This window comes from Lissotriton vulgaris, chromosome 11 (assembly GCF_964263255.1).
Source record: "Lissotriton vulgaris chromosome 11, aLisVul1.2, whole genome shotgun sequence".
In the NCBI taxonomy this organism is placed as follows: domain Eukaryota; kingdom Metazoa; phylum Chordata; class Amphibia; order Caudata; family Salamandridae; genus Lissotriton; species Lissotriton vulgaris.
In genome coordinates, this window is record NC_141699.1 from 600,204,769 (window position 1) to 600,231,124 (window position 26,356).

At 46.4% G+C, this 26,356-nt stretch overlaps 1 protein-coding gene across 1 annotated transcript in view; it reads left to right on the forward strand.

Annotated features, from left to right (window-relative positions):
- RASA2 (RAS p21 protein activator 2) overlaps positions 1–26,356 on the forward strand; it is a 619,199-nt gene that overhangs the window by 101,424 nt on the left and 491,419 nt on the right. Inside the window, exon 2 of the mRNA XM_086943698.1 lies at positions 7,673–7,790. Coding sequence (XP_086799824.1) covers positions 7,673–7,790 — 118 coding nt within the window. The remainder of the gene's footprint in view (positions 1–7,672; positions 7,791–26,356) is intronic.

Below are 26,356 nucleotides of genomic sequence, written 5' to 3' on the forward strand. Positions count from 1 at the left end.
ACACACAGAACATACAACATAGAAAACACATATTAAGTTAAGGGGGCACTTGGTCATACCTATTGTATAAAGTTTTCTTGCTTCATGAGCATCAAAAGAACGCTGGGGGTGTTGTTGCTAAATTCGCAACCTGGATGGACAGAAATTAGATTTCAGTATTTAGTACTCACTGTTTGGGTAGGAGATGGTGTTTTGTGTACCAAATACTTACAGGCTGGAAGAAAAACCACAGAGTAGAGATGACAACAAGAGACAAATATGCGTCACAACCTATTCCACAATATCCAATGAGGTATCCAGGATCATAAATAAACATTGGAGGATACTAAACTGTGGAAGCATGAACTTAGAGAAACCAATGCATGCACACCGCCGGGGCAGGAACCTCAAGGACTTACTGGTCCACACAAGACCCAAACAGAATCTTACGATGAGACAAACCACATTTGGGCTCCAGGGACACTTTCCCTGCGGAAACTGCAGCAGTTGTCACCTAACGCAAAAAAGCAACACATTGACATTCAGGAATGGCACAACTTGGGAACAACTACGTTTCACGAATTGCAACACGAAAAATGTCGTGTACATGATCACATGCCCATGTGGTTTAGAATATGTAGGAATGACGACAAGAGCTGTGAAAACAAGAGTGGGGGAACACAAAAGCAACGTAGGCTGCAGAAAATCCACTACCAAAATGGCGTCCCACTATTTGGAAAAACATTACTGTGTAAAGGATTTGCGATGGACAGTAATCGAACACATACCATCCGAATCAGATCTCTTTCAGAAAGAACAACGATGGGTGTTCCGCTTGGGTACTCACACCCATGGTCTCAATGATGCTGTCCCCTAGAGCCAGCTGTCAAACTCACACTAAATCAGAATCTGAACCATACCTTTCCGGTGGGCTCATTATTGACGTGTTCCCCTAAGGTCCCATTTTGACCCCCTTTCGTACATGCTCATATAATAAATGACCAAGCGCCTACCGACATAGTAATTTAATTGATATCACACCTATGCTGGAATGTAAGGCTTTTCTGGCCTCCTGACCCTTTCCACACCCGAGGGATCCTAAATTCAATCACCCTCGTTGTTTTATCTTAACTATCTATACATCGAGTGTTTTGTCAATTTAATTGCAGGCTCACTCGCGCTGCATTATGCGGAGCGTCACTACACATGCGCACTAGTGAGCACTGACATCTGACACAGACGCTTCTCTTTCGCGCATGCGTGTTCGGAAATACCACACGCTTCAACAAACACTCCTCATACGCAAGCACTCATCTAAACAACTTCGCGCTTGTGCTCTTTCAGGTCTCTCCTTTAGTTAAAGGCTGATTACAATTACGAACCGGACATACCTAATTAGGAACATCATTTAACTGGTCAGCCAACGGATTACCCTTATAAGGGCTTAAAACGCATCCGACAATTAACCAATGACCGGCTAAACAATTGAGTATCTCGAGCATAAATACGAGAGGGTGAGCTCCTCTAGCCATTACCAGCGGAGCAGCGTAGGGGGTAGCACGGAGGTAATTCCATCCCGAGCCTGTAAGTATTTGGTACACAAAACACCATCTCCTACCCAAACAGTGAGTACTAAATACTGAAATCTAATTTCTGTCCATCCAGGTTGCGAATTTAGCAACAACACCCCAAGCGTTCTTTTGATGCTCATGAAGCAAGAAAACATTATACAATAGGTATGACCAAGTGCCCCCTTAACTTAATGTGTTTTCTATGTTGTATGTTCTGTGGGTCTTCTTTCTTTTACAGGATCAATGCATCTTTGGTGCTCCAGGTGACTGCACCTTTTGGAGCTAGCCCAATCTGGGCAACCAAATTCATTATTTTTTGTTTTTTGTTTTTATCTTTCTAGGTCATGCAACTGCATGTTCCTTCACCGCTGTAGGCACATTATAGCCTTAGTTTTCCTTTAAAATCACTGTAAATAGTCTTTCACTTTTTGGTAAATTATACACCAATTAGAAAAACGTGAGTAAGGTGGGGAAGTTGTGCCCCCGTCCTGAAGGAGCACCAGCTCCGAAACATGTCGACGCACACCAGAGGTACTGTCCATAGTCACGACAGTTAACTACCTCAACCTGCACTTCTTTTACTAGTACCAGCCCGAGGTTGTGAATAAAGTTTTTTCTCTGACACCTACGAGCCAGGTACTTTTTAATCTTCACTATATCCCACCACTCACATTTTTATAATACCCAACCACTTCCACCACACGCACCACACATAGTCTCTACTACCAGTGCTCCCGCGTAGTCGTAGGTCTCAGCACGCCGCATCCCGTTAGAGGGGTGAGAAGGCCCCAATGATGAAGCATGACACCAAGGGGCCATTTGGTGTGTGAAGCGTATTTTACAAAACACTGAATGTCCCCACATTTGTGGTCGACATTCCCCTTGTCCACTGTGAGTAGGATTCTTTTTGTTTATGTAATCAACAATATGACCACAAAACAATACCCATGGCACCCAAGCTGAATCATACTCCTGCCTGCGATTGTTACCCCAGACACGTGTGAAATGTCACCAGCTGGCCAGAAGCGCAACTTAGTCATAGTCAGTGGCAGGTTGTGCGCTATACAAATCCAGATAACGTAGCATTAGTCCGATCCGCTACCTCCTCTTAATTTATATCTAACCTGTTTTCTAACTTGTTAGGGAAGGCTTTGTTTTTCTACCAGATTAACCTGTTTTTAATTTCTCAACTGTTCCTTGTAATAACTAGCCAATTCTGCTCTCTCTGCTTGCAACCTGATCGTTAAGTCCTTTCCTACGTGAAGAGGGAGTGTGCAAACTCTATAACGTGTGATCAGTGGTGCATGGATTTTTTAATGTTATTCTCAAACTACTAAATCATGTATCGAACAATGTGGTTTTGCCATTTTCTGTAACATGCTTTGAAGATTAATGTTGTTGAAATGCCTTAGGATTTCAGAGATGGCAGATAAAAAGCTCAGTCTTTAAACCTCCCACAAACCACCATCATACATAGCAAAAGCTGGTTCTGGCTGATTTCCTATCTTATCTGGATATTTTTTTTAGTCTGTCTAAATACAGTTTTGTTTGTGCCAGAGCTCATGCTTTGACATCAAAAACATGCAGAGCAGAGAGAGGTGCTTTGGGTTGGTCATCTTCAGCCATTGCTTCGCTCAGGTAATTCCCTTTACCCCATTGCTTGAAGAAAGTATTGTTCACATTGAAATGCATAGTGGACGATTTCTTACAGGCTGTGAATGAAAAACAATAGCAGCTATCCCTTTAAACACACTGGTGCTTTCACCTTATAGCTAGAACACAGGAATGGGGTACAAAAGGGGGTGGTGATGGACGGAGCATCTGAATCAATCAAACACTCACACCCAGTCAAAAGATCTGGGTTTGATCCATCACCGTTCTTTAGCCCACTCTGCCACCCCAGTTCAGACATGGCTATATGCAAATCAGTCTGACCCTGTGCCTCATGGGAACACAGGAATGGCAAAACAAGTAAAGGAGTGTAGTATGTGCCTATGACGGAAAACCTGCTGTTCTGATTCATTGATGTACCCGAGTTGCTTAGATGCACCATCAGGATGAGGGATTTAGATTGATGTGATCCAAGCAATTGTTATTAACCCCTATCAGATTGCCATTGGCCTCTAGAGCAATGCGGGTAGCCTGTGTATCCACAGAGAAGGGAAAACAGACTGGGGCTGCCTCTATATCCCATAGGCATCGTTTACTAGGATAGAGCAGTAAAGAGACTACTGCAGATCTGTGACTGTGGAGTTTATGTAGATTCTTGTGATCTCCACTTTGTTCTGAGCATTTAGACAATCACAAATGCATGTTTCATGTTTTTGTTCAGTACTAACCTAGACTATAAACTATGCAGGGATGTTAAAGTGAAAATTAGTAAAACATTAGCACACAAGAATATTAGAAATATTAACAAATGGTGAACTCTTAACATTTTATTAAGGGTTAGCAAGAGTGTATTAAGAGTAAATTAATCCACCAAATCTATTCACACCTCTCCTTAGGTCAGCAATTGTCAGTGCCCCGTTCATGGATTCACTGTTCAGAGTTCTTGGGCAGGGTGGTCAGCTACCTGAATTAGTGCCCCCTGGAGTAGAAAAAGCCCTCCATTGAACAAGTAAAACCCAAAGTTTTATTCATTATTTCTTTATTACAATTTGAGAATTGTCCTGGTCACCTCTATTCCCAGACATCAGGAGCTATAAGCGAGACGGTATACTTGCATAAGACACACGTATTCTGCCAGTGAGCGGTCAAGGCTGCAGGCTTTCACATTGTAGTGAAAAATGGCAAGAAGAAAAATTACAACTAGTGAATAATGGAATGCTTGAATTAATGTCGCTGGTAATTACTGATGGACACATTTGAGCCAACCATTTTTTGCCCACCGTGCCGCCTCATCTGCCACTTGCAGATTATCCTTGGTCCTGCTTCAGTTGGAACAGTCCACAAACTCTAAACCAGATGCCCCGCCCCCCCTCCTTCCGAACAGGAACACAAGCACCCCAAGACTGGTTTCGGCCTCATAAGGCCTCCTTGGTGAAGAATAGCATGAGACCTATGACACAGTGGGTATAAGACCCATGTCTAGGCATACCATTAGTGAGTCGCACTGAGGATAACCATAACATGGTGGCTAGAATGCTTGAATTAATCTGGAATGCAGCCCCGATCGATCATCAGTGGCTAAGATGAATTCAAACATTCTGTAACAAGCAGTTCGGAATTTCATGTTGGTAGGTTTTACTGCATCTAGAATGACAGCATGAGGTTAAACCCTTGCACAATTCCACCTGGCTAGAGCAGGTGGAATGTGTGCCCTGTACATGGCCTAGTAATGGTGACAAGATGTGGAAAAAGATACAGTAATCCCGCTTCACACATTATGGCCCGTTTTGAGCACAAAACCTCATAAATTGCATGCTAATGTTGTGGTGATGCAGGGAAACATTTGGGTTGGTTGCCATTACCCGTCCAAATCACCCCCCTCCCCACTGCAACTAGAGATTACCCTAGAAGATAGCATCGAAATTGATGCTAAACACAGTTTCATACATATTGTTTGCACAGTTAGTGGTAGCAAAGAAAGGCGTACACCAGTGAAAAAAATGTGAAAAAAGACCAGTTTCATGCATATTAAATAATGCACCTCTTCACATGTGACAGTTACACTAATTTGACTTTGGGATTCTACTTTACATCACAGCTCAATTTCGCATTAGTGAAATTATAAAAGTTTTCGGAATGCATACACCAATTCTGATGAATGATTTTTAATTTGTGGTACTCATAGCAGCGCGGTATTGATAACTAAGCTGGAGCAGCATGACTGAAGTCCCTATGATCAATTGAATCATCCTCTGCTTACCTTTTTATAAATCAGACTCTTAACAAAGGTATTAGTCTCTCACTGGATTATCCTATTAAGTCTGCATAAAAGGTAGTAAAACTCGCTCCTTTTAAACCCAAAATATTACACGAGGCTGGATCCCGGTCAATAGAGCTATCATCACCCCTGCTGTCATCCATTATGAATATAATGATAATGCTTCAAGCATTTGACAGGATTACAGTTAAAAGAAACTCCAAAAAATGTAGAAATTCAATCAGGCAGTACTGAAATGGAAAGTGATAACTGATAGCACAAAGTAAAGTTAACTGTGAAAATGTGGGGAAATCATAAGACGCGTGACACGCTTTAAAGATGTGATCTAGCAAAAAAGGAAGGAAGACTGGGGAGGTTGTGAATCCTTCTCATGGTGGCCAGTGTGCAAATTGTGGGGTTTGTAGGCAGGGTTTGCAAGTCATAACGTAAGAGTTTTATTCTGAGTGTACTGAGACTTTGAACCTGGGATTGGAAGCCTATTACGTTAGGGTTGCCGAGTGACCGGTTACAAATAAGAAATAGATTCCACTGATAAGCAAGTACCATGAACGGTCTAAGAATAGACATCCAGTTTGAGAAAGAGATGCAGTCTTGGCAGCTGCCAAGAACAGACGTTTGTTGAAATCCTCGTAAACATGCCCATTTGTGAATGTTCTCACCTGCTTCCGGTCCTTCCCTGCTCCTCGATTTTTTTTCCCATGACACCCTGAAATGACCTCCTACCGCCATGTAGTGTCTTACAAATTGCCAAAAAATAATATAATCCATCATTCTGATCACTGAAATACCATAGAAGAGGGACTTCCAGTAATGTAGGCTGAGTCAGAGGAGGCCTTCTCAGCTTTCTAGGCAGCCCCCAGGAATAGCAAGGTCTATGTATTCTGGCTGTTGGTTGGTGAACAGACTACTGGACTGTGGGAGGAAGGATCATGTAACTGCTGAATGGACAGGTGGTGTGCTGCAAGATGAAAGTAAAAAAATACATTCAGTGTGCCCGGATGGTTCCTCAAGAGTAGCAGTTTTGCTTTAAGAATCCTTGTTGGGTTTTTTCGTTCACTGTTACTTTTGTTGGAAAGAAAAGGAGACTGGCTGCAGGATCAATTAATGTGTTTGCAAGTAACCGAAATGAGTCTGAGCACCTGCTAACTCGACCACTTTAAAATGCATCTCCTTCCCTGACTCCTTAGCTGCACGGGGCCACTGTTCAGTGTGCTTTAATAAGACACTAAAGGTTGACTATATTACTACAATGTTCTTTTGTATGAGGTTAGCATACCTAAGTGCTCTACATTAGAAAACAATCCGAGCCTCCTCCTCCTTTGGTGAGATCCACCATGTAATGGCCTTCACTTAAACACCGCACCTGCTGTAAGCATGGCAGAAATAGTTTTACTTAAAAGTTAACCTTTATAGTTCACCCACAAGACCTTGGGACAACCAGGCTTGGGTGCTGACTCTAAACCACGTTGGACAGGGTGAAATGGGTTCAACATGTGTTTTATTTGCATGAATGTTTATAAGACATTTTTATTTTCAACATACTCCGATTTGGCCAGCTTTGTTATTCTGTACAATTAGACTGACCGCGCCGGGACGCCCCTTAGCTGGGGCAGCTGTGCGCTTAACAAAATTATAACATAACATAAAAGGAGAGACACATCTATTTAGAGAATGAATGTATACTTTTAATACCCATGTCACATTTGTTTCGAGGCTATATTTGCAACTACCTAATAAGGGTATGTGACAATATGAAGATTTGTTTTCAATACAATTTTGTCAAATGATCCAAAAGTTTGCCTAGTTCACTTGTCGTTATTGTTGGAAAATTGAATGAGGGCTCCTTCTGCAGTCAAAAGTCACAAGCTAACTACAGGAGACCAGTTCAAGAAGAAAACGTTGCCCACAGCTGTCTCCTAGACAAAGATTATGGGAACTTTTGCACCTGCAAAACCTTGCAACATTTTATGAGATTTCTCAGGCATAAAAACTGCTTGACTTGGGCTTATTGTTTACATGTGTCTTAAAATATTGTTAAATATGTACCTTCACACAGATATGCACATGGGTGTCCCCATGTGATAGTAGAGTTGAAACAATTGCTATAATAAGAAGTAAGTTCTTTTTTAAGTAATAAGACCAGCAAAACTGCTTTCTGCAGAGCTACACAGTCAATCAAATTTACTTTCCACAACTTTGGCCTATTCTTAACTGCATTTTTTATTTCGTTTAGGTGAAGCGAAAAACTTACTGCAGTACTCTGGTCCTAACAAGATGAGGGATTCCTTTTGCACAGTAAATTTGGACCAAGAGGAAATTTTTCGTACAAATGTTGTTGAAAAATCTTTAAGGTAAGTTTCACTGTTTTAAAAATAATAATAATAAACGGCTTGTAAAGCGCACAGCTACCTCCAATGGAGGTGTCCCATGGCGCTAGTAGTGCTGGCTAACTTGGGCATGGGGGACCCAGTAACAGGTTAGGGAAGAGCAAAGAGTCATGTCTTTAATGCCTTCCTAAACATTTGTTCCAAATTGATCTTTCTTAGGTGGTGTTGCATGGTGTTCCACAGAGTGGAGGTTTTGACAGTAAAGTAACGGCCTCCAGTCCTGGTCTTTGCAAATCGTGGAGTGACCAGAAGATTCTGATCATTTGATTTTAGTGATCTTTTATTGGTGTATTTTCGGAGCCTATGCCTCAGATAATGTGGTCCGATATGGTTCATTGCTCTATGTGCCAAGGTGAGGGCTTTGTACTCTACTCTTCGTCTCACTGGTAGCCAGTGAAGGCTGAGCAGGTTGGGAGTTTCATTTTTTTTTTTTTTTTTTTTTAAATTTTATTTTTGTTGCAGCATCAAAGTTACACAGCTTACGTATTTCCCAGTCAGTTTGCACACTTTGCCCACCCCTCTATCGTCCCGCCTGCATCACACAGCCATTCAGCCCACATCCCGGAGGCTGGGCGGCAAAAGTTTTCGACCTGGAAGGCGCTGAGTGACAAAACAATTATACGTACATCCATTCAATGTCTCTCATGACTGGCCCATCATATGTCGCTGCTTTTCCAATAACTATTCCCCCCCCCCCCCCCAACCCCAAACCGAAAACGCCCCCTCTGGTGAAGCCCCAAGGTATAACTATGCAGGGTAGCACCCTCCCCCCCTCCTAAGAAACAGGGTGGAGTCAGCCCGCCTAACTGCAGCTCATGGTCAGCACGCCCCATGATCCTCTTCTAATTTCCCTAGGAGCCCCCCCCCCGTGCCCACCCTCTCCCACCCAATCTCTAAAAAAAAAAAAAAATTAAACCCCCCCGCTGGTGTGTGCCTACTGCCGGAATAGTAAATCTTGGTGCAGGAGCTAAGGGAACAACACTCAGGCACCTGTGCGCCATCTCGGAATGCATCTTCCGCTTCACTCTTCCTCAGTCTCCTCCTGTGACCTGTAGTCCTCCAACGCTTGCACCAGACATTCCCACGCTCGCGCCACTTCCAGTTCCCTCTCATCCGCCGTGCGCGTTGCCTGTCTGAGCCGGATCATACTCTCAGTCTTGGCCCATTTACTCAGTTCCACCACCCACCGCCTACTAGAGGGGCCCTCAACTGATTTCCAGCGCCATGTCAGTTCTCTCTGAGCTAGTATGAGCCCCAGGTCAATAAACTTATTGGTAACCTTCGTCTTCCTCGTGTGGGGAAACCATAGCAGTAGGCAGGCGGCTTTATCAAAGGTCACCTGTCTCTCTGTCACTTCGTTCAGGAGCTCACCCACATCTATCCAGTACGACCCCAATTTCGGACAATCCCAGAACATATGATCCAGTTCTGCCCCCAGAAGATGACACCTGGGGCAAGCCGCCCCTTCCACTTTGAAATGCCTCCGTATCCTACCCGGAGTGAGATAGGCCCTGTGGACCACAAAGAAATGCACCTGCTGAAAGCGCGCATTCCTGCAGCCCTTCCCTGCTCTCTGCAGGAGATGGCCCCATGTTGCATCCGGTATTGGCTTTCCTATACTTTCCTCCCATTTCTGCTTCAGAGCAGGAAGGTTCGACTGTCCTTCCCGGAGCATGCGCGACTGGAGACACGTGATCGCCTTGACCGTCCCCGCAGCCATCACAACATACTGGCAAGCCAGTGCGGTTGCTGGTTCTCCCTGCCCTTCGCCCCAGTGCCTCCTAATCGCTGCCGTAACAGCCATGTGTAAGAGGAAATGCCCCGCTGGCACCCCGAACCGGTCCTGCACCACCTGGAAAGGCAGTAGTTCCCCTTCAGCGTACAAGTCGCCTATCACCTGGAGTCCTAACTCTTCCCAGTCCGAAAGGGGGGTCCAATCCCCTCCATGTGGTAGTGCCGTTAACATGCCCAGGGGTATCTCCGGGGCATATGGGTGTACCACCCCCGCCCGTTTTCGACTTCTGTTCCAGCATAACCTCAACGTTTTCTCCTCTAGCGTCAGATCCCGAACGTCCAGCCGCTGGTCCATTATAATATAAGAGAGGACATGTCTCGGGACCCCCATGCCTCTGTGTTGATCAGGACCCCGAAATTCCCTCGCAACTTGTTGCGTAAGGAATTGTAGCTGTGCCGCCAGATAGTAAAGTTCGAAATCAGGGACAGCCATCCCTCCGTCGAGTTTCGGCCTCTGCAAAGTGTCCAGTGCTACTCGCCTTCTCCCAGTCCCCCAAATGAAGCCAGTGGTGAGGGTCCGCAGGTCCTTGAAGAACCGAGGTGGGACCCAGATAGGCAGAGTCCTGAAATAATACAATAGTCGAGGCAGTGCCACCATTTTAAGCAGTGCCACTCTCCCCACTGCCGCCAGCGGAAGCGTGGCCAAGAACGCCATCGAGCCCCGCAGGGCTCTCATGCATCGACTCAAGTTCCCTTCCAGCAACCCCTCAGCCGTATGATAGATCCTAACTCCCAGATAGGTGAAGCAGGAGTCTTCCCAGATCACCTCCGCCGGCAACTGCTGTTGCGGCGTCCCCGCTCTCACCGGGAAAAGGCAAGTTTTACTCCAATTCACTCTAAGACCTGATAGGACTCCAAACCCCGTAAGCGCATCTACTGCTCTCTTCAGTGCCCCCTCCGCGTCCTCCAGGAACAGCAAGAGATCGTCCGCGTAAAGCGAGATATGTCGTTCACCTCGACACACGATCCCTTCCTGTATCAGCCCCGACCGCGCTCGAATCGCTAATGGTTCTATTGCTAGGACAAACAATAGGGGCGACAGCGAGCATCCCTGCCGTGTGCCTCTTTGGACCGGGTACGCAGAGGAGATCACCGAACCCAGTCGCACCCTGGCAGTGGCCGATGAGTACAACACCCTCGTCCAGCGCCGGAACCCCGTCCCGAGACCAAACCTCCCCAGTACCTCGTCCAAGTAGCCCCATTCCAGACTGTCGAACGCTTTTTCTATATCCACTGATAGTACCGCAGGCTCGTCGCCCGGATCCATCTCACTACCCAGTACTCGTACAAGCCGGCGGATATTAGCCGAGGTGTTCCGAGTGGGGATGAAACCAGCCTGGTCGCCGTGCACCAAGGATGTCATGTGCGGCTCCAGTCGGGTGGCCAGGATACGGCTCAAGATTTTATAATCAACCGTCAGCATAGACAGTGGCCTATAAGAGGTCACGTCCGTACCATCCTTACCCGGTTTCAACAGAGGCACAACCAGCGCTTCCCTCATCGAGCCAGGTAGCCGGCCCAGTTTCAGCGCCTCATTGTAGACTTCCAATAACTGTGGTGCCAGGATGTCCACAAATTGGGCATAGAATTCAACCGGGAGGCCATCTACCCCCGGAGTCTTCCTCCGCGCCATGTGCTTGATAGCCCCCCTAATCTCCGCTAGCGTGATCACATCGCCCAGGGTCTTAGCCTCCTCATTCTCAAGCAGTGGAAAAGTGACCTCTGCTAGGTAATCGGATAGCTCGGCACCCTCCAACTCCAATCGGCTCTGGTACAGGGTCCCATAATATTCAGTAAAACGAGAGAGTATCGCCCCCTGGGAGTGGACAGTGTCGCCCGACTCCAACCGCACGCTCAGTATTGCACATCCCCGTGGCTCTGGGTTCGCTAGCCTCGCCAGTAGCATGCCCACCTTGTCGCCCTCTGCGTGGACCCTTGCTATGTATTGCTTATAGTCATAACATCTGAGCCTCTCGGTCACCGAGGCCACTAATTCTTTAGCCTCCAGTAGTCGTGCCTGCAATGCTCCCCTCTCTGGTCTCTGCTTCTCCACCTCCCTCAATGCATCCTCCGCTTTCCTGACCTCTTCCAGCACCACCTTCCTTTCTCCAGAATGCTTCCCAATACAGAGGCCTCTCATGACCACCTTGAATGCATCCCATTCCAACCCCCGAGTGGAGGCCGTGCCCCTATTGGTCTCAAAGTATGATTCTGCCCCCTCACGGACCGTATATTTGAAGACCTGATCTTCCAATGCATCCGGGTTCAGTCGCCAATTGGGAATCGCCGTCCTCACCCTCTGCCATTGGAGAGAGAGCAGCTGGGGGTTGTGGTCAGAAATCGTCCTAGCCAGGTACTCAGTGTGCTTTACTAACGAGGCAGTGGTGGGGTCGCAGAGGATCGTATCAATCCTGACATGTAACTCGTGAAGAGCCGAAAAGAAGGAGTAATCCCTGTCCCTAGGGTGGTGTCCCCGCCACACATCAATCAGCCCCCATTCAGCCTGCCACTCGCTCCTATGCTTCGCCATTCTGCGCACCGGGGATGTGACCAGTGGGGGGTGTGACCTGTCCAGGGTGACATCAGTGACAGAATTGAAATCACCTCCCAATACGACCTGCCCTGCCAGATATTGAGCCAGTAGGCCCGAAATGGAGTCAAAAAAGCGGGATTGATCAGTGTTCGGGGTGTAGATACTGCAGAACGCCACTTCCCTACCATAGAGTCTCCCCGCCACCCCCACATATCTGCCTTCCGGGTCAATCGTCTGGCTCGTCACCTGGAAGGGAACCCCCGCCCGTACCCAAATCACTACCCCCCTTGCAAAGGCTGAGTACGCTGTGCCAAACACTTGCCCCCTCCATCGCCTCTGGAGCGCCGCGCATTCCAGCTTAGTGAGATGAGTCTCTTGGGGCATCGCAATGTGGACTCCCCGGCGTACCAGGTATGCATGCACTTTATGACGTCTGGACATGGTGTGTAGGCCCCGCACATTCCACGTGACGCACTTCAGCTCAGGCACCGTCCCCATTGCTACCCTTCAATCTCCGTGTTTCAACCCCAGCTCCGCAGCACACACCAGCAACAAAAATGCCCCCCCTCCAAACACCCCTCAAAACCCCCAACACCCCGACCCCCAGGACAGGAACCAGCAACAGCGCAATTGCCCCCATCCAAACCTCCCACATCAAATGAACAATTCTACCCTGCAGTAGCCACTGCAGGTTGCCTTAGGGGCAATAGGAGGGTGGTTATGACCCGACAAGCGGCAGCCTTCGCCCCTTCCCTCCGCCCCATGATCCCCTCCCCATTGGCCTGGGGCCGTGTACTGTGCACTGGAAGGATACCATGACGTCTGTTGCCTGCCATAGGCGGTCTTGCCCCGCTCCGACCTCTGGGGGCCGACCAAGTCACAAATCGTCCGCCGATCGGGGAGTCACCTCCGGCCCCAAGTTGCTATCAACATCCGAAATCTCAGCCCCCGACTGTCTCTTGTCGTCCTCAGAAGCAGAACCTTCCGTTAGCAACTCCTTTCTCGATCCCGTGATGGTCGCCGTTGCCTCCAGGGCCCCTTGTCTATCCGCCGCCAACTGCGCAAGCAGCTGGGCCTGCTGGGTCTTATGCCGTTTCCGGAGCCGTTGAGATTGCCGCACCCTAGTCGGCTTCGGCCGGTCAGTCTCAGATTTATGCCTGCGGTCAGTACCCGCTCTATAGGTCTCCAGCCAGGTCCAGGCCTCGTCGGGCGTCGTAAAAAACTGAGTCAAGCCATCTAGGATAATCCGCAATTTGGCTGGGAACAGTAAAGAATATTGGATCCCCTCGTTCCTGAGTTCCTTCTTGATCGCTAGAAAAGAAGCCCTAGCCCTCTGGATCTCTTGGGTATAATCCGGAAAGATAGTCACCGAACTGTTCTCCACTTTAAATGGGCCCAACGTTCGCGCATTCTGGATCAGCAGATCCCTGTCCTTATAGTGGAGTAAGCGAGCCACCACCGGCCTAGGAGGACCCCCAAGTGTCGGCGGCCTGGCCGGGACCCTGTGTGCCCTCTCCAGCGTGAAGAAGGGGGAGAGGCCCTCCGGGGCCACCTGTGTCCGCAGCCAGTTCTCCAGGTATGCGATCATGTCCGCCCCTTCAATTTTTTCTGGCAGGCCGACCACACGCACATTATTGCGTCTGTTCCTACTTTCTGCATCCTCTGCCCTTTTCTCAAGAGCTGACAGTCTTTGCAGCGCTCCTTCCAGCTTCCGTTCCACCATGACTACCGCCGGTTTCAGTTCTTGCACTGTCGATTCAGCGTCCTTCACCCTGTCCACCAGCTTCGAGTGATCTGCCTTCAGGAGGCCCAACCCCGTCGCAACCTGTGCAATGTCATTATGGAGGGAGTCTTTGGTTGCAGTAATGGCATCCAGAATCTGATCTAGGCGCTTGCCCAGTCTTATTTCCACTTCTGAGCCCTCCATCGCCTCTGCACCTTTTGAAACGACAGTCTCGGGTGCCACGCTTCCCTCCGCCGTTCCAGGTTTCATCGCTCCGGCCGCACCCCTCACCGTCCCGCTGGTTAGCACCTTTGGGAGCGACTCTCCGCTTCAGAGGTCTGCAGGGCTCCGCTATAGTTCGGCCGTGCTCGCCTGTAGCTGCACAGTTGGGTCCTCCACAAACACCTCCGCTGAACCCAGGATAATCCAAGCAGCCTCCTGTGTGCACTACAGACCCAGGCCCCCCGCATGCCAGGCATACGCACGGGCACCCACTTGACCAACAGTATCCTGCACGCACTTGGGTCCCGGTCCACCGGTCCGCCCCGGGTCCCCAAGCACCTGCTGGGCCCCAAAGTCTCCACACTCTATCTCAGCCGATAATCGAGGCTCCAAAGGGAGGCCCCCTCCGCCTCAGCCAGTCCAGGTCCCGCACCTCACACCCTTCCGGGGGTCCTCCCCACCATCAGCTGGCAGCTCTTCGCCCAGGGTCTCCCCGATCAGGCCGGGCACCCCACTAATGTCGCCTTTCCAAGGCCCCGTTGTCCTCTCCACGGTCCAATATCCCCTGATTGCCTTGGGCAGCACCGCCCGCGTCCAGGGCCTCTCAGTCCTCCACACCACAGAGCACCAGATATACTCGCTGCCCCAATGATATGCCACTCAACAGCCGCGCAGTGAAAGTAGGCTTGAACACCGCTTGTACTCGGAGGCGAGTGTCGGGCAGCCTGTGTCCGTCCTAGGCTCCGTGCAGCGTGAAGGTGTCCCCCCTGCGCTCCTCGCCCCGGGCCTCACTTCCAGACCCCAGCTATCAGGAGCTATCAGGAGGGCTCTCGTCCAGGACGTCCCGCACTGCGGCCCTCCCTCCGGCCGGTCAGTCTTACCAGACGCGCGGGTGGGCACCGCTCAGTTCCTCGACGTTCCTCCGGGGCTCTCCGTCTCCTCCTGCGCGAGCGGGCCCCGTCAGGCAAGCCCAATCGTCCAGTGGCGGCTCTGTCCAACCCGGATGAGCACCGGGTAATCCGCAGTCGCACTAGGGGCACCCCTCACATCCAGCGGCCCCTCTCAGCTCCTCAGTGCACACTATCACCGGGGGGTCGCCCACGCCCGTTCGTGACGGGACGTGTTCACTCCCGGGCCACCAGAAGCAGGCACAGTCAGTGCAGCTCGGCTCCGGTCTGTCCGTAGGCAGTGGCCGCCGCCAGCCAGAACCTGCCCCGAGCCTCCACCGAGCTCCGATCTCCAACCAGGGATCACTGCTGCTCCTCAATTGTCAGCCCGGTGTCCGCCATCTTGGTGCGCAGGTCCGATCTCCCCAGCCACCAGGCGGCACCGGTTGTCCCCCACCGCGACCCTCTGTAGGGCACAGAACTCCGCGCCGGGCAGCCGCCGACCCTCCTCAGCTTCACCTCCGCTCAGGTGGCCGCAGATCTCAAAGCCGGTCCGCTCCTCACAAGGTCACCAGGAAGGGACCGTCGCCATTTTGGGTGCTCCGTCTCGGACTGTCCCGGCTCCGATTCAACCAGGATAACTCCGGTGCTCGACCTCCTCCAGCCAGGATGTTGGTCGCGAACTGTGCCGCCTTCGTTCCGACACTGATGCCTCGTTCCCAGGCCAACTGCGACTCCGTTTTGCAGGATTAATCAGGGGATCGGGCGCGGAGCTATCGGCTCACGCCGCTTGCTTCATCGGCGCCTAAGCCACGCCCCCCAGGTTGGGAGTTTCATGGTATCGCATTGGCACATTCCGTACCAGCCTAGCTGCTGCGTTCTGAATAATCTTCAGCCTTCTGAGTAGGTACTCCGGAAGTCCTAAGAAAAGGCTATTCACATGGTCAAGTTGGGAAGTGACCAATGTGTGGACCACAGTCTCCCTACAATCCATAGGAAGATGGTGAAGAAAGTTCTGAAGAGCTTTTAGCTTCCAGAAGCACTGCCCTGAGACATGTGCAATCTTCCCTTTGCCTGACAGTTGTGTATCAAACTTAAAGCCCAGATTCCTGGCAGAGGTAACATGGCAAGGGGCGGGTTTAGCTCAGCCGGCCACCAAAGCTCTGGCCTAGGGGTGATTAATTGATTAAAAAACAGGACCTCTGTTGTTTCTGTGTTTAATTTCAAGCAGTTCGGTCATCCAAGATGAGATGTTCAAGAGACACTTTTGAAATTAGCAAAGGCTGTCTCACTTTGATCTTTAAAGGAGAACACAAGTTGTGTGTTGTTCTCATAAGATGACCTTTACCTCCTATTTCTCAATCATTGCCGCCAAAGGGGAAAGATGCACATTAAAGAGCAATGGGCTCAAGGCCGAGCCCTGTGGGACCTCACCCTTGAGTGGGCTGGAAGTGGAGTTATACGGATGGAGGACCACTTGCTGTGTGCACCCTTCTAGGAAGGAGCGGAACCAGGCCCAGACTGTTCCTGACACCCCTAAACCCTTAAGTCTATTTAGGAGGATCCTGTGCGACACTGTGTCAAAAGCTGCAGACAAGTCCAACAGCACCAGCATCGTACAGCTTCCTTGGTCTACAGTTTCCCGGATAGTCTCTGCCACTTCCAGCAGGACCGTGTCCGTACTGTAGCAGGATCTAAAACCAGACTGGGAGTCGTGAAGATGATGGTTTGACTCTAGGAAATCCCTAAGTTGTTTCTGGAAAAATAAATGTTTTGTTCTGTTTCAAACTTAGCAAATTCCTTTTCTTATTCACCTTCTTTCAATTTATCAAGTATTTTCTTTGCCTGGTTCTTAAGAAATTGACCATCTTAGATTATTCACATTGTGTGGAAAACCTAGTAGTAACTATAGGATGTGAAGCAGGTCTGTAATTGTTGCTCATCTATAATTACTTGCATTGTGTTTGGTTTGAAGTAGAGTAATGGCTATAGTGAAATAGATCTTTTAACCACTGTTCTCCACATGCATCATTCAGTTTGTTTTTAGGACTTATCAGGAAGCCCACAGGGCTTCCTGACAGTGCACCGTTATGCCAGGGATCTAGGTAGGTTGTGATGGCCTAAGCTGAAGTTCTGTATGGAGTTTCAAAATTGTTCAGTGATATAAAAAGCACACTATAAGATCCCCGAACATGTTAATGTGCTTTGAATTTATAGTAAGTTACTTCCATTTTAGTGAAGTGTTCACTAATAGGGACATGAAGTCTTGAGAGCTGCGTGTTCCGGTGGATCAGTTCACTGGGTTTACCCCTCTTCTGTTAGCTGTTCAGTGAGTGCATGCTCTTCAGACTGGTGGACTATGTGACAGGATCTCATGATGTCTTAGAATGATCATGCATGTCCCCCTTTCACTTTTTTGGATTAGTGTCTGTCTGTGCATTTCTGATGGTAATCTGCCTGCAGTTTGTTGGTACCCATGTCTGATCCTTCTCATTATAGTTGTCCCTCTGAAAATTCAAGATAATGGATTTCCGTTAGGAAAGGCTTTGCCTCCTAATCAGACAAGTCTCCCAAAAGCTCTATGCAAGCTGCTTCTCAGTCGAAGCTGACATACAAGCACCTCTGGGGCTGAAACAGCACAGTGTGCTTCTAGGCATGATGAATCGGTCTTCAGACCATCATGAACACTTCAATGGTTCTGGTTATGACCGCAGATAATTAAACATTAGAATAATTGTCATCCCCCAGGCTCCATCATTGTATTTCAACACAATAAGGGGCAACATAGGGAACATTCAGACTAGGCCACCCTCCACTCAGAAACATTACTAACAGCAATAGGACCTAGTCTGCAAAGGCAATAGAGAGATTCTCCTATCTTTGTAAGTAGGACATGGGAGTATATTTTACCCCTCTACAACAACCAATCTCTTTTTCAAACTTGTTGGCCCGACGCAAAGTAGCCTTAATATCTTATTTTAAAAGAACCAACCTCTCAAATCAACTGCTGATTTGAGAGGTTTGTTCTTTTAAAATAAGATATTAAGGCTACTTTGAGTCGGGACAACACGTTTGAAAAAGAGATTGGTTGTTGTAGAGGGGTAAAATATACTCCCATGCCCTACTTACAAAGATAGGAGAATCTCTCTATTGCCTTTGCAGACTAGGTCCTATTGCTGTTAGTAATCCATCATTGTATTTTTTCATGAGCTGCTACAGATTAGGAGACCGTTTGCATGCTGGCTACCTCTTACACATATAGAAGACTTCATATATATTTCCGTCTTGTGTCACTTTTGTACTTATATTACTCAGTCAGTCAGTCAAAAAGGCTTTATTTCGACATATAACAATATCTTAAAAAGCATACATACAATTAAAATTCATTTCAATGCATTTAAAGATAAAAACCGCAAATTTTTACTACAAGTAAATTTATAAATTTCCTAAAATGGGCATGGATTTTAAATAGACCAATAAAAACATAATTAAACAATTTGTCTGAGTCTTTTTGACCGAATTCGCCATGCCCACCCCAGGTACTTCGAGGTGGCACATGCGTAAAAGGTACGAGTGTCTGAAAGAAGAATCCTTAGGGCCACGTTACAATGCCTGGTACCCAGTGTGCGACACATGGGTCCTAGCCATTTTGACCGTGGAACTTTATAAGCAGGACACTCAAATAAAAAGTGGGGGACTGATTCTTGGCGCTGTGGACAGAAGGGACACCATGGAGCAGTCTGGTAAGGAATTTTCCAATGACTGGTAAATTCCATTACAGGGAGCAAACCAGTTCTAAATTTAAAATATAGGGACCTTTCCCAAGGGGCTGAAATAATGTCCAAATACAGTTCTCTAAAGGGGGTATCTTTGGACTCCATGAAGTTTCTGGTCGACTTGCAAATTGAGGTGGAAGAATTCCTTCTATTTGACACCCAATTCCAATAAAGCTGTTTTATCGTTGATTTGGGCGGGGCTGTCTGTTGGTACCATGCTTCTTCCAGCCCCAAGTTGGTGAGTAATGCTTTGATGTCCGTTAGCCACTTTATTTTCGCCCACCCTGTCGATCTTAATATCTCCCGCAGTCCATCCGCATAACTTGAGAGTTCAGGGACTCTCCAGATGCGGGCCCACAGAAGCAAAGGGCGTAACTTTGCTAGATCTTCAATCGCCCGACAGCCCATGTCCAATTGTAGAGGCAAGATGGGGACAGAAGGGCCGAGGGACATCAGGCTTCTCAAGAAGGTGTTCTCAGCTCGAGTAAGGTCTTTCAAGTTCGACATTCCCCAGAGTTCCGCCCCGTACAAAGCGGCACTTACTCCTCTAGCCGAGTAGATGTCCAAAACTGCGGCTATGGGTTTGGTTGAGGTTGCTCTCTGCTCTTTCAGCAGGGTCCCGGTTACTCTTTTTAGATTTAACAGCATTTTAGTCAGATGCTGGTCCCACTTCATGGTATCCACCAGCCTGATACCCAGATAATCGAAGGTCTTAGTCCTGTCCAATGCCACGGAGCCCAATGTAGGCGGTGCACCAAGTTTTTGCGGAGGGTTCATGATGAGGTACTTTGTTTTGTCTGTATTTATACAGAGACCTCTTTGTCTACAAAAATCGTCAAAGCCCGAAAGAAGCTTTTGTAGGCCCATTGGCGATTTTGACAATAGCAAAGTATCGTCCGCAAAAAGCAGGGTGGGAATAGAGCGACCTGCCAGGCGAGGGGTATCTGCTGGTATCCTTGACAGGTGGTCCACCACCCCATTAACATAGAGCGAAAAGAGTGTTGGGGCAAGAACACACCCTTGCCGCACTCCTCTATTCACATCTATTCTTCGGGTCTTTTGACCATTAGGACCCCAGCGAATTTGGGCATAGGTGTTTTCATGAAACTTCATGATCAAGTGAAGCAGGTAAGGTGGCAGGCCAAGATCACTAAGGACCTTCCAAAGGTTATTTCTGGGGACCAAATCGAAGGCTGTCCTGAGGTCGATGAAAGCAAGATATAATGTGCCCTTCCCAATCGTAACGACCTTCCAGTGAATCATAAATAGCCTTAACGATTGTTCAACTTATATTACTGTGTACAATGGCATTCCTACAATTCATGTTTAATGCCCAGTCTATTTTGTTACACTTGTCACTGTATTGAGTCAATGATTATATTGTAGACTTTCAAAACCAGTTAATTATATGTATAAAGTAAAAGTTAAGCAAAAGTTTAAAAATAAATACAAGTGGACAGCTTCTGTCATTTTGTCAATAACTAAAGTATGTTATCAGTTAGGGTAAGGCCCAAGAACTTTGTGCGGATAGAAACAAAGCGATCTATTTGAACTTGGAATCCTGCATCACAGCAAAAATCTCCTGAAACTCAATTTTTACCTGTAATCTTCAGTACTTTGAGTCCTATGATCCCTTATTCCAGTTCTTGCACCGTGAGGCTTTGCCTTGTGTCGACATTTTTAACTCTTATTTAAAAAAAAAAAAAAGCCATCCCTTCTTGGAGCCATAATTTTACCTTTACTGCAAGACCACATGAGAGGCAGGTGATCAACAAATCAAATATTTTAAGCCTGTTCGTTCACACCCTCTTCGGGAGGACAGACCGGAATCCAAGACTGTGATGAGGGAGACGAGGACACTGAGTAATGAGGGTTGCCGATAAGTATTCTAAGTATTACCTCCTCATCCATATTTCTTGTCCTGGTCCTTACATTGTAAAATGTACCCAGGCCTGTATATATGACGGCAGGTTTCTCTCATATGACACATATCTGATAAATGCAACACCCAGTGAATTTTATTGCAGAAAAAATACAAAATGTATAGTCATTTTTGGACACAGGGCAAAACAGTTGCACCAAAAGACCACCCAAATGCAATCTGTAGTAGGAAATAAGAGATTGTGAAGACATCCAAGTGACTGTGTTACAGATATCCATCAAATAAGCACTTGTAAAAGCTGCCTAAAATGTAGCCATTTCCAAGTAAACCTTCCCTAAATTGAACCTGTAAGGGGAAACCGAGACCCTTCGTAAACTAGAAAGATAGCTAGACATATCCAATGACTCAAAGCTGAAATAGCAATATCCAGCCCCCTTCCACCAACATAACTAACAGACATTCTAGTTGATGAAAACAGGTTGTGGTATTCTTAAATAGAAAAGGCTTTTTAAAAAATAAACTTTATTTTGTATATGCCAAGTGTATACAGATGTCACTTCAGTTGCATAAAACAAAGCCACCACCGACCGAATCCCAACATCCCTGGTGTACCATGTTGAAGTTAATAAATACTGTTGAAGTCCTGTGAAACCTGCCCTCTCCTCAAAGTCCAGAAACAAGGACATCATGGTATATTCTCTACTGGGGAAGATCCCTGCACCTGACAGTGTCAACGTCACCGACAGACAGTGGTGTGAGATCCTGTGCAGAGTCCCAGCGATTTAACCCAAAGTATTGACTCCATGGACCCCAGATTTTATGAAATTTTCTGCCGTAGCCCCATGTCAGGTACATAGTACGTTCAGCGGCCATGTAGAGGTCCATCCCCCTTTTCCATTCCTCGATCGTAGGATTCTCTTCCAGGGAATCTCATCAATAGTCATAAGCACTGAATATTCCCGCCCATGTGCGGGAATATTCAGTGCTTATGACTTTGATGAGGATACCCCTGGAAGAGAACAAGGATTACAGGTAAGTAATTTATCCTTTTCCACTACACCCCAATGTCTGGCCATGTCTCGATTGGCAACCCCAGACCCAGTTTAGTGTTAGGGTGTCGCATTACCATAGGGTTAAAATACGTTTAGGAGAAAGTGTGCTAAATACAATTTTATTGTAGTGAAATTTGTTGTACCAGCTTTCTACGTTATTGAAAAATCAGATTGTTGAAGTGTCTTTGTAGTGGTTTCTCTGTGAAAGTAGACACTGTCAAGAATCCGTTTTTAGAAAAAACAAGATTAATGTGCTAATAAACGTTTATGCATTTTTTTCAGTTTAACATATTTGTTACTTTTTTGTAGTGACAAATTTTCTGCTGTTAATCTAACGTCTGTTTACAAAAAACGGATTTAATGCTGTTAAATGTAAATTCCAGTCCTGGTTTACAAATGATTGTAACAACATGTAAACTTTAAAAGTATCATAGATTTTACGTTCAAGTAATCTGAAATTGACATCTGAAGATTGCAATAATAATTTAAGCAAGCATTGGCATAGCCAATAGGTCTCGACTTTGGGACCGTATAATTGTTTAGGACGTCAGTTCCAGGGTGAAGAGCATCATTAAAACTTGCTGCACTCTTTGTATGTTTGATCCCTGAGGGTAATCGTGGTATACATAGCATCACTCAGTTCTGTACACTATACAAGCGCTTTAATGCCACACATAGCGATAGTGATCGCTATATAAATGTTACATTACCATACAATACTTGACGCCTTAAAGCACGGTGTGTCTGTATGTACCCCAAAGAACCTGATTATACTGTACTGGTTGTTCTCTTGAGGGCTCACTACACTGTCTGTGTGTACACGCAAAGCTGCAATGTTTGCACTCCAGAAGCCTCCCCGTGTTACACTGAATTGTAAAACATGCGCCCTTTGTTTCTCACATAGAATGTTAATATTTCCGTATGTTATGACTTAAACATTTGTATCAAACATCATTATGGAAAGTTGTATATATAAATGAGAGAAAGAGGTTATTTCGGGGGTCTACTCTGAATATCTGTTTAACAGTTCGTACGAAATTGCTTTATTAAGTTCTCACTTAAACATTTTACGTCCAAAATGAATTGGAAGTGCCCAAAAAAATGACAGTGTCAATCTATACAATGTGCACAAGGATTTCTGCCCCCCCCGCCCCCCAAAACGTAAAAGAAAGGTTCAGCGTCGTTGGCAACAATGCATCCCAAGACACACATGCAATGCCAACGTATTAATTCTATGTCAAATGACAATTAACCAGCGGCCAGCCTGAAACCTGATGAAGATACAGACAATAAGTAAAACAAGGTGTGCGCTGTTACGTGTGTCAAATTTTTAGAAAAGCTGAAGTGATTTCAAAAGACCAATTTCCTAGAGCAGCGCATGCGCTCTGCGCTAGGCTCAAAAAACAAAAAAACAATAGGGAGGCGTAACACAGTAAAAACTAGTAAAATCAGAAGAGCCACAGCCCATACAACTGATATGCAGTCCATTAAAAAGGGTCCAGTTATTAGAAATTAAATCCCATGCACACATTTCACCAAGTACAATTAAGACAGTCAAACCCCTGTGTTTTGGAAAGGAGGCATGGGTGCCTGTTAAGAATTTAACGCTTAAAGGTTTTCACACGATATTAAGAGACTGTTATATACTTTATATCTCTGAATACTTAAAGAATGAGCACCTCTGATGAAGAATGAACAAAGATGAATGGTGTTTCTGGGTCTCGATTATTACTGATTGTTAGATTGGAGGTTCTGCTTTGTTTTTGGGGCTGACATTGCCACATGAAGCCTTGAAAACGACCGTCCTTGTTTAAGCATGTGATACTTGCTGGCTTGAATACTGAATCAAGTTTCATGGCATGCTTGAATAAAGTATCAAGACATTTGGTCAGCTCACTAGTTGGACCCCTTATTTATTGACTGTACGTTATGTGTGCTGCTGGTGTTTTCATTTCAATTCAGTCCAAGTGGATTCCCGCATTGTGTGATACGTAGCCAAGGCGATATGGTGCGTTTTAGGTCTGCTTTGGTTTACATTCCTAATCTTGTGTGTCTGATTGAAGGAAATGCAGCACAGAATGGGTTATGCTGTTTTGTTTTCCTATTATATTTTGTTATTGGATAGCAGTAGTGCTCTTCGAGAATGCAGGTATACATATTTTGTGTCTTGCTTATTTTAATATAGGCTGTGCCAGTGTGTCCGTGGGAAGATATCAGTAGGATTTTCGTTTGAAAGGTCAGGTAGTGTAGGACTGAAGGGAACTTGACTGACATGGATTCATTTAGCAGGAGTATGACAAATCAGATCAGCAATTTGTGTAAGGGAGCTAATCGCTTGATGAGGACACTTAGAAATATCAAACCATTCCTTCCACAAAAGGATTTCAAGCAGGTGGTCCGAGCACTTGTCTTGCTGAGGCTAGACTACCGCAGCGCTACGCTCTGTGGCTTTCCCAAATACACCCTGGCTTCACTAAGGGAATCACAGAACGCTGCGGCTAGACTGGTCACAGGTACCAAACGAAATGAGCACGTAGCCCCAGTCCTAAAATCTCTTAAATGGTTTCCCTACGAAGCTCAAATCTAGTTAAATATTGCAGTTCTGACGCACAAAGCCCTGCACTTCAAAACTCCCGGGTACCTAGCGCAAAAGCTTGAATTATCCTGTGGTGGTAGAGCCTCAAGAAGCGCTAACACTTTTCTCCTGAAACCACTCATCTTCAGCAAAAAAAGAACTTGTCACTGAGCCTTCCCCGGGCCTCCCCCTAAGATATGGAACTCTCTTCTACCGGAAGTACGCAGAATTGTCTCAATGACTGATTTCATTCTGGAAGTCAAAAGATTCCTAATGAACAAATTCTTATCCTAACTGGGCTAGGCTCATCTGCTCGACGTCATTGATCCTACAACCATTGTACCATCATTTAATGCTGCTCTTCTTTATCTCATTGTGTGCCCTCCTTCGTAGCCCGCTATATACCTGTTTATTGTATTACTCTCCTTAGTTGATTTGTCTTGTAATTATGCGATTATTCCTGTTTGTAATCTTACTTGATGTCGCTATTGCATTTATGTCCTTCTCTCCATCCTTTTGTAAAGCGATCTGATATCCTTCGGGATCTTGTTCGCCCTATATAAAACTTTATAAATAAATGAATAAAAAATAAATATGCATTAAGCCTATTGTACAAGTCATACACATTGTGGTAGTGGCTCAGGTGATGTTTCATGCAAGCGGAATAAGTACAAAAATAAGTGTTATTGTGCTCTGTGGTACAGCAACCTGTTAAAAATGAAGGTTGATGTGAAGTTGATTTGTTTGCTTGTTTAAAAGTTGCGCTGTATGAGTGCACCACATACAGACAACACTGAGATTTTCTGCTATTTATTTGCATTTAAATTAGATGAAATAAGGAGCCAGGAAAGGACCAAGGAGGCAACCTGGTGAAAATTCTGCATGCCTACTTTCCCTCACATTGGTGCATTTGTCGTAGATATCCAAGACTATTTCTGTCATTCTTTGTAAATCCCCAAAACATCATGAACCTGCTCGAAGTATGCATTATGCGAGTGGATTTCTGACTTTATCACCAGGTCTTTATGTATAGGCTAATAGGTTGTTTGCTTGGAAATGATTCTCCATGTGGTGGGAGCACAGATTCCTATTAGCAACACACATGACATTTATGCATGATCTGATCTAATCTGATGTTACTGCTTACGTGGCTTATGAAGAGGTTTGTGGGCTGTGTTGCAAGTTTGTTGCATACAAAGTTCTGCTTGTTCCTCAAACCATGTATGTGTTTGCTAGTTTCCACAGCTATATATATGTACGTGTGTGTGTGTGTGTGTGTTTTCACTGACAAAACCGAAGGTTACAGGTACGTTATAGTTAGGCTCAGATTTCACTCATACAAAACTAGTGAAATTCAGCAGAGTGAGTTAGCTGAGCGAACTGTAACTTAAGCCCCTGCGATGCACTCCTTCTGACCTCACATATAACCTCACTCATGACATGGTCAGTGACATCACTCATGGCATCATCCAGTGAGTGGAAGTGTTTTCTAAGAGTTTGAAGGTTAAAGATATATACTAACCACCTACAAATGTTAGATTAGTATACTAGGTGCACTACTATTGAAGGATACTACTTCTGCCATATGTTATGTGAGTGACTGTTTGTATCCATGTGTGAGTGGGTGTCTGAGTGGGTGTGTGAGCAGCTGTGTGGGTGTGTGAACAGCTGTATTGGTGAGTGGGTTTGTTAGTGACTATGGGTGTGTAAGTGGCTGTAGGGAGAGTAGCAGATGTGAGAGTGCTTGTATGGATGTGGGAATGGGTGTGTAAGTGGTTGTGTGGGTGGGTGGCTGGGTTGAGAGACTATGGGTGAGTGGATGTGTGAGTGGCTGTATTGGTGAATATGTGAGTAGTTGTATGGGTGAGTGTGTGGCTATGGGTAAGTGACTGGTTGTATGAGTAGCTGTGTGAGTGGCTGTACGAGTGAGTGGATATGAGTGGCTTCATGTTGTGTGATTGTGTGAGTACTTGTATGGGTCTGTGACTTGAACGGGTTTGCGAGTGGTTGTGTGAGTTGATGTATGAGAGGATATATAAGGGTGTGAGTGTGCTTCTGTGGATAGTTTCATCAGTGATGTCTCTGA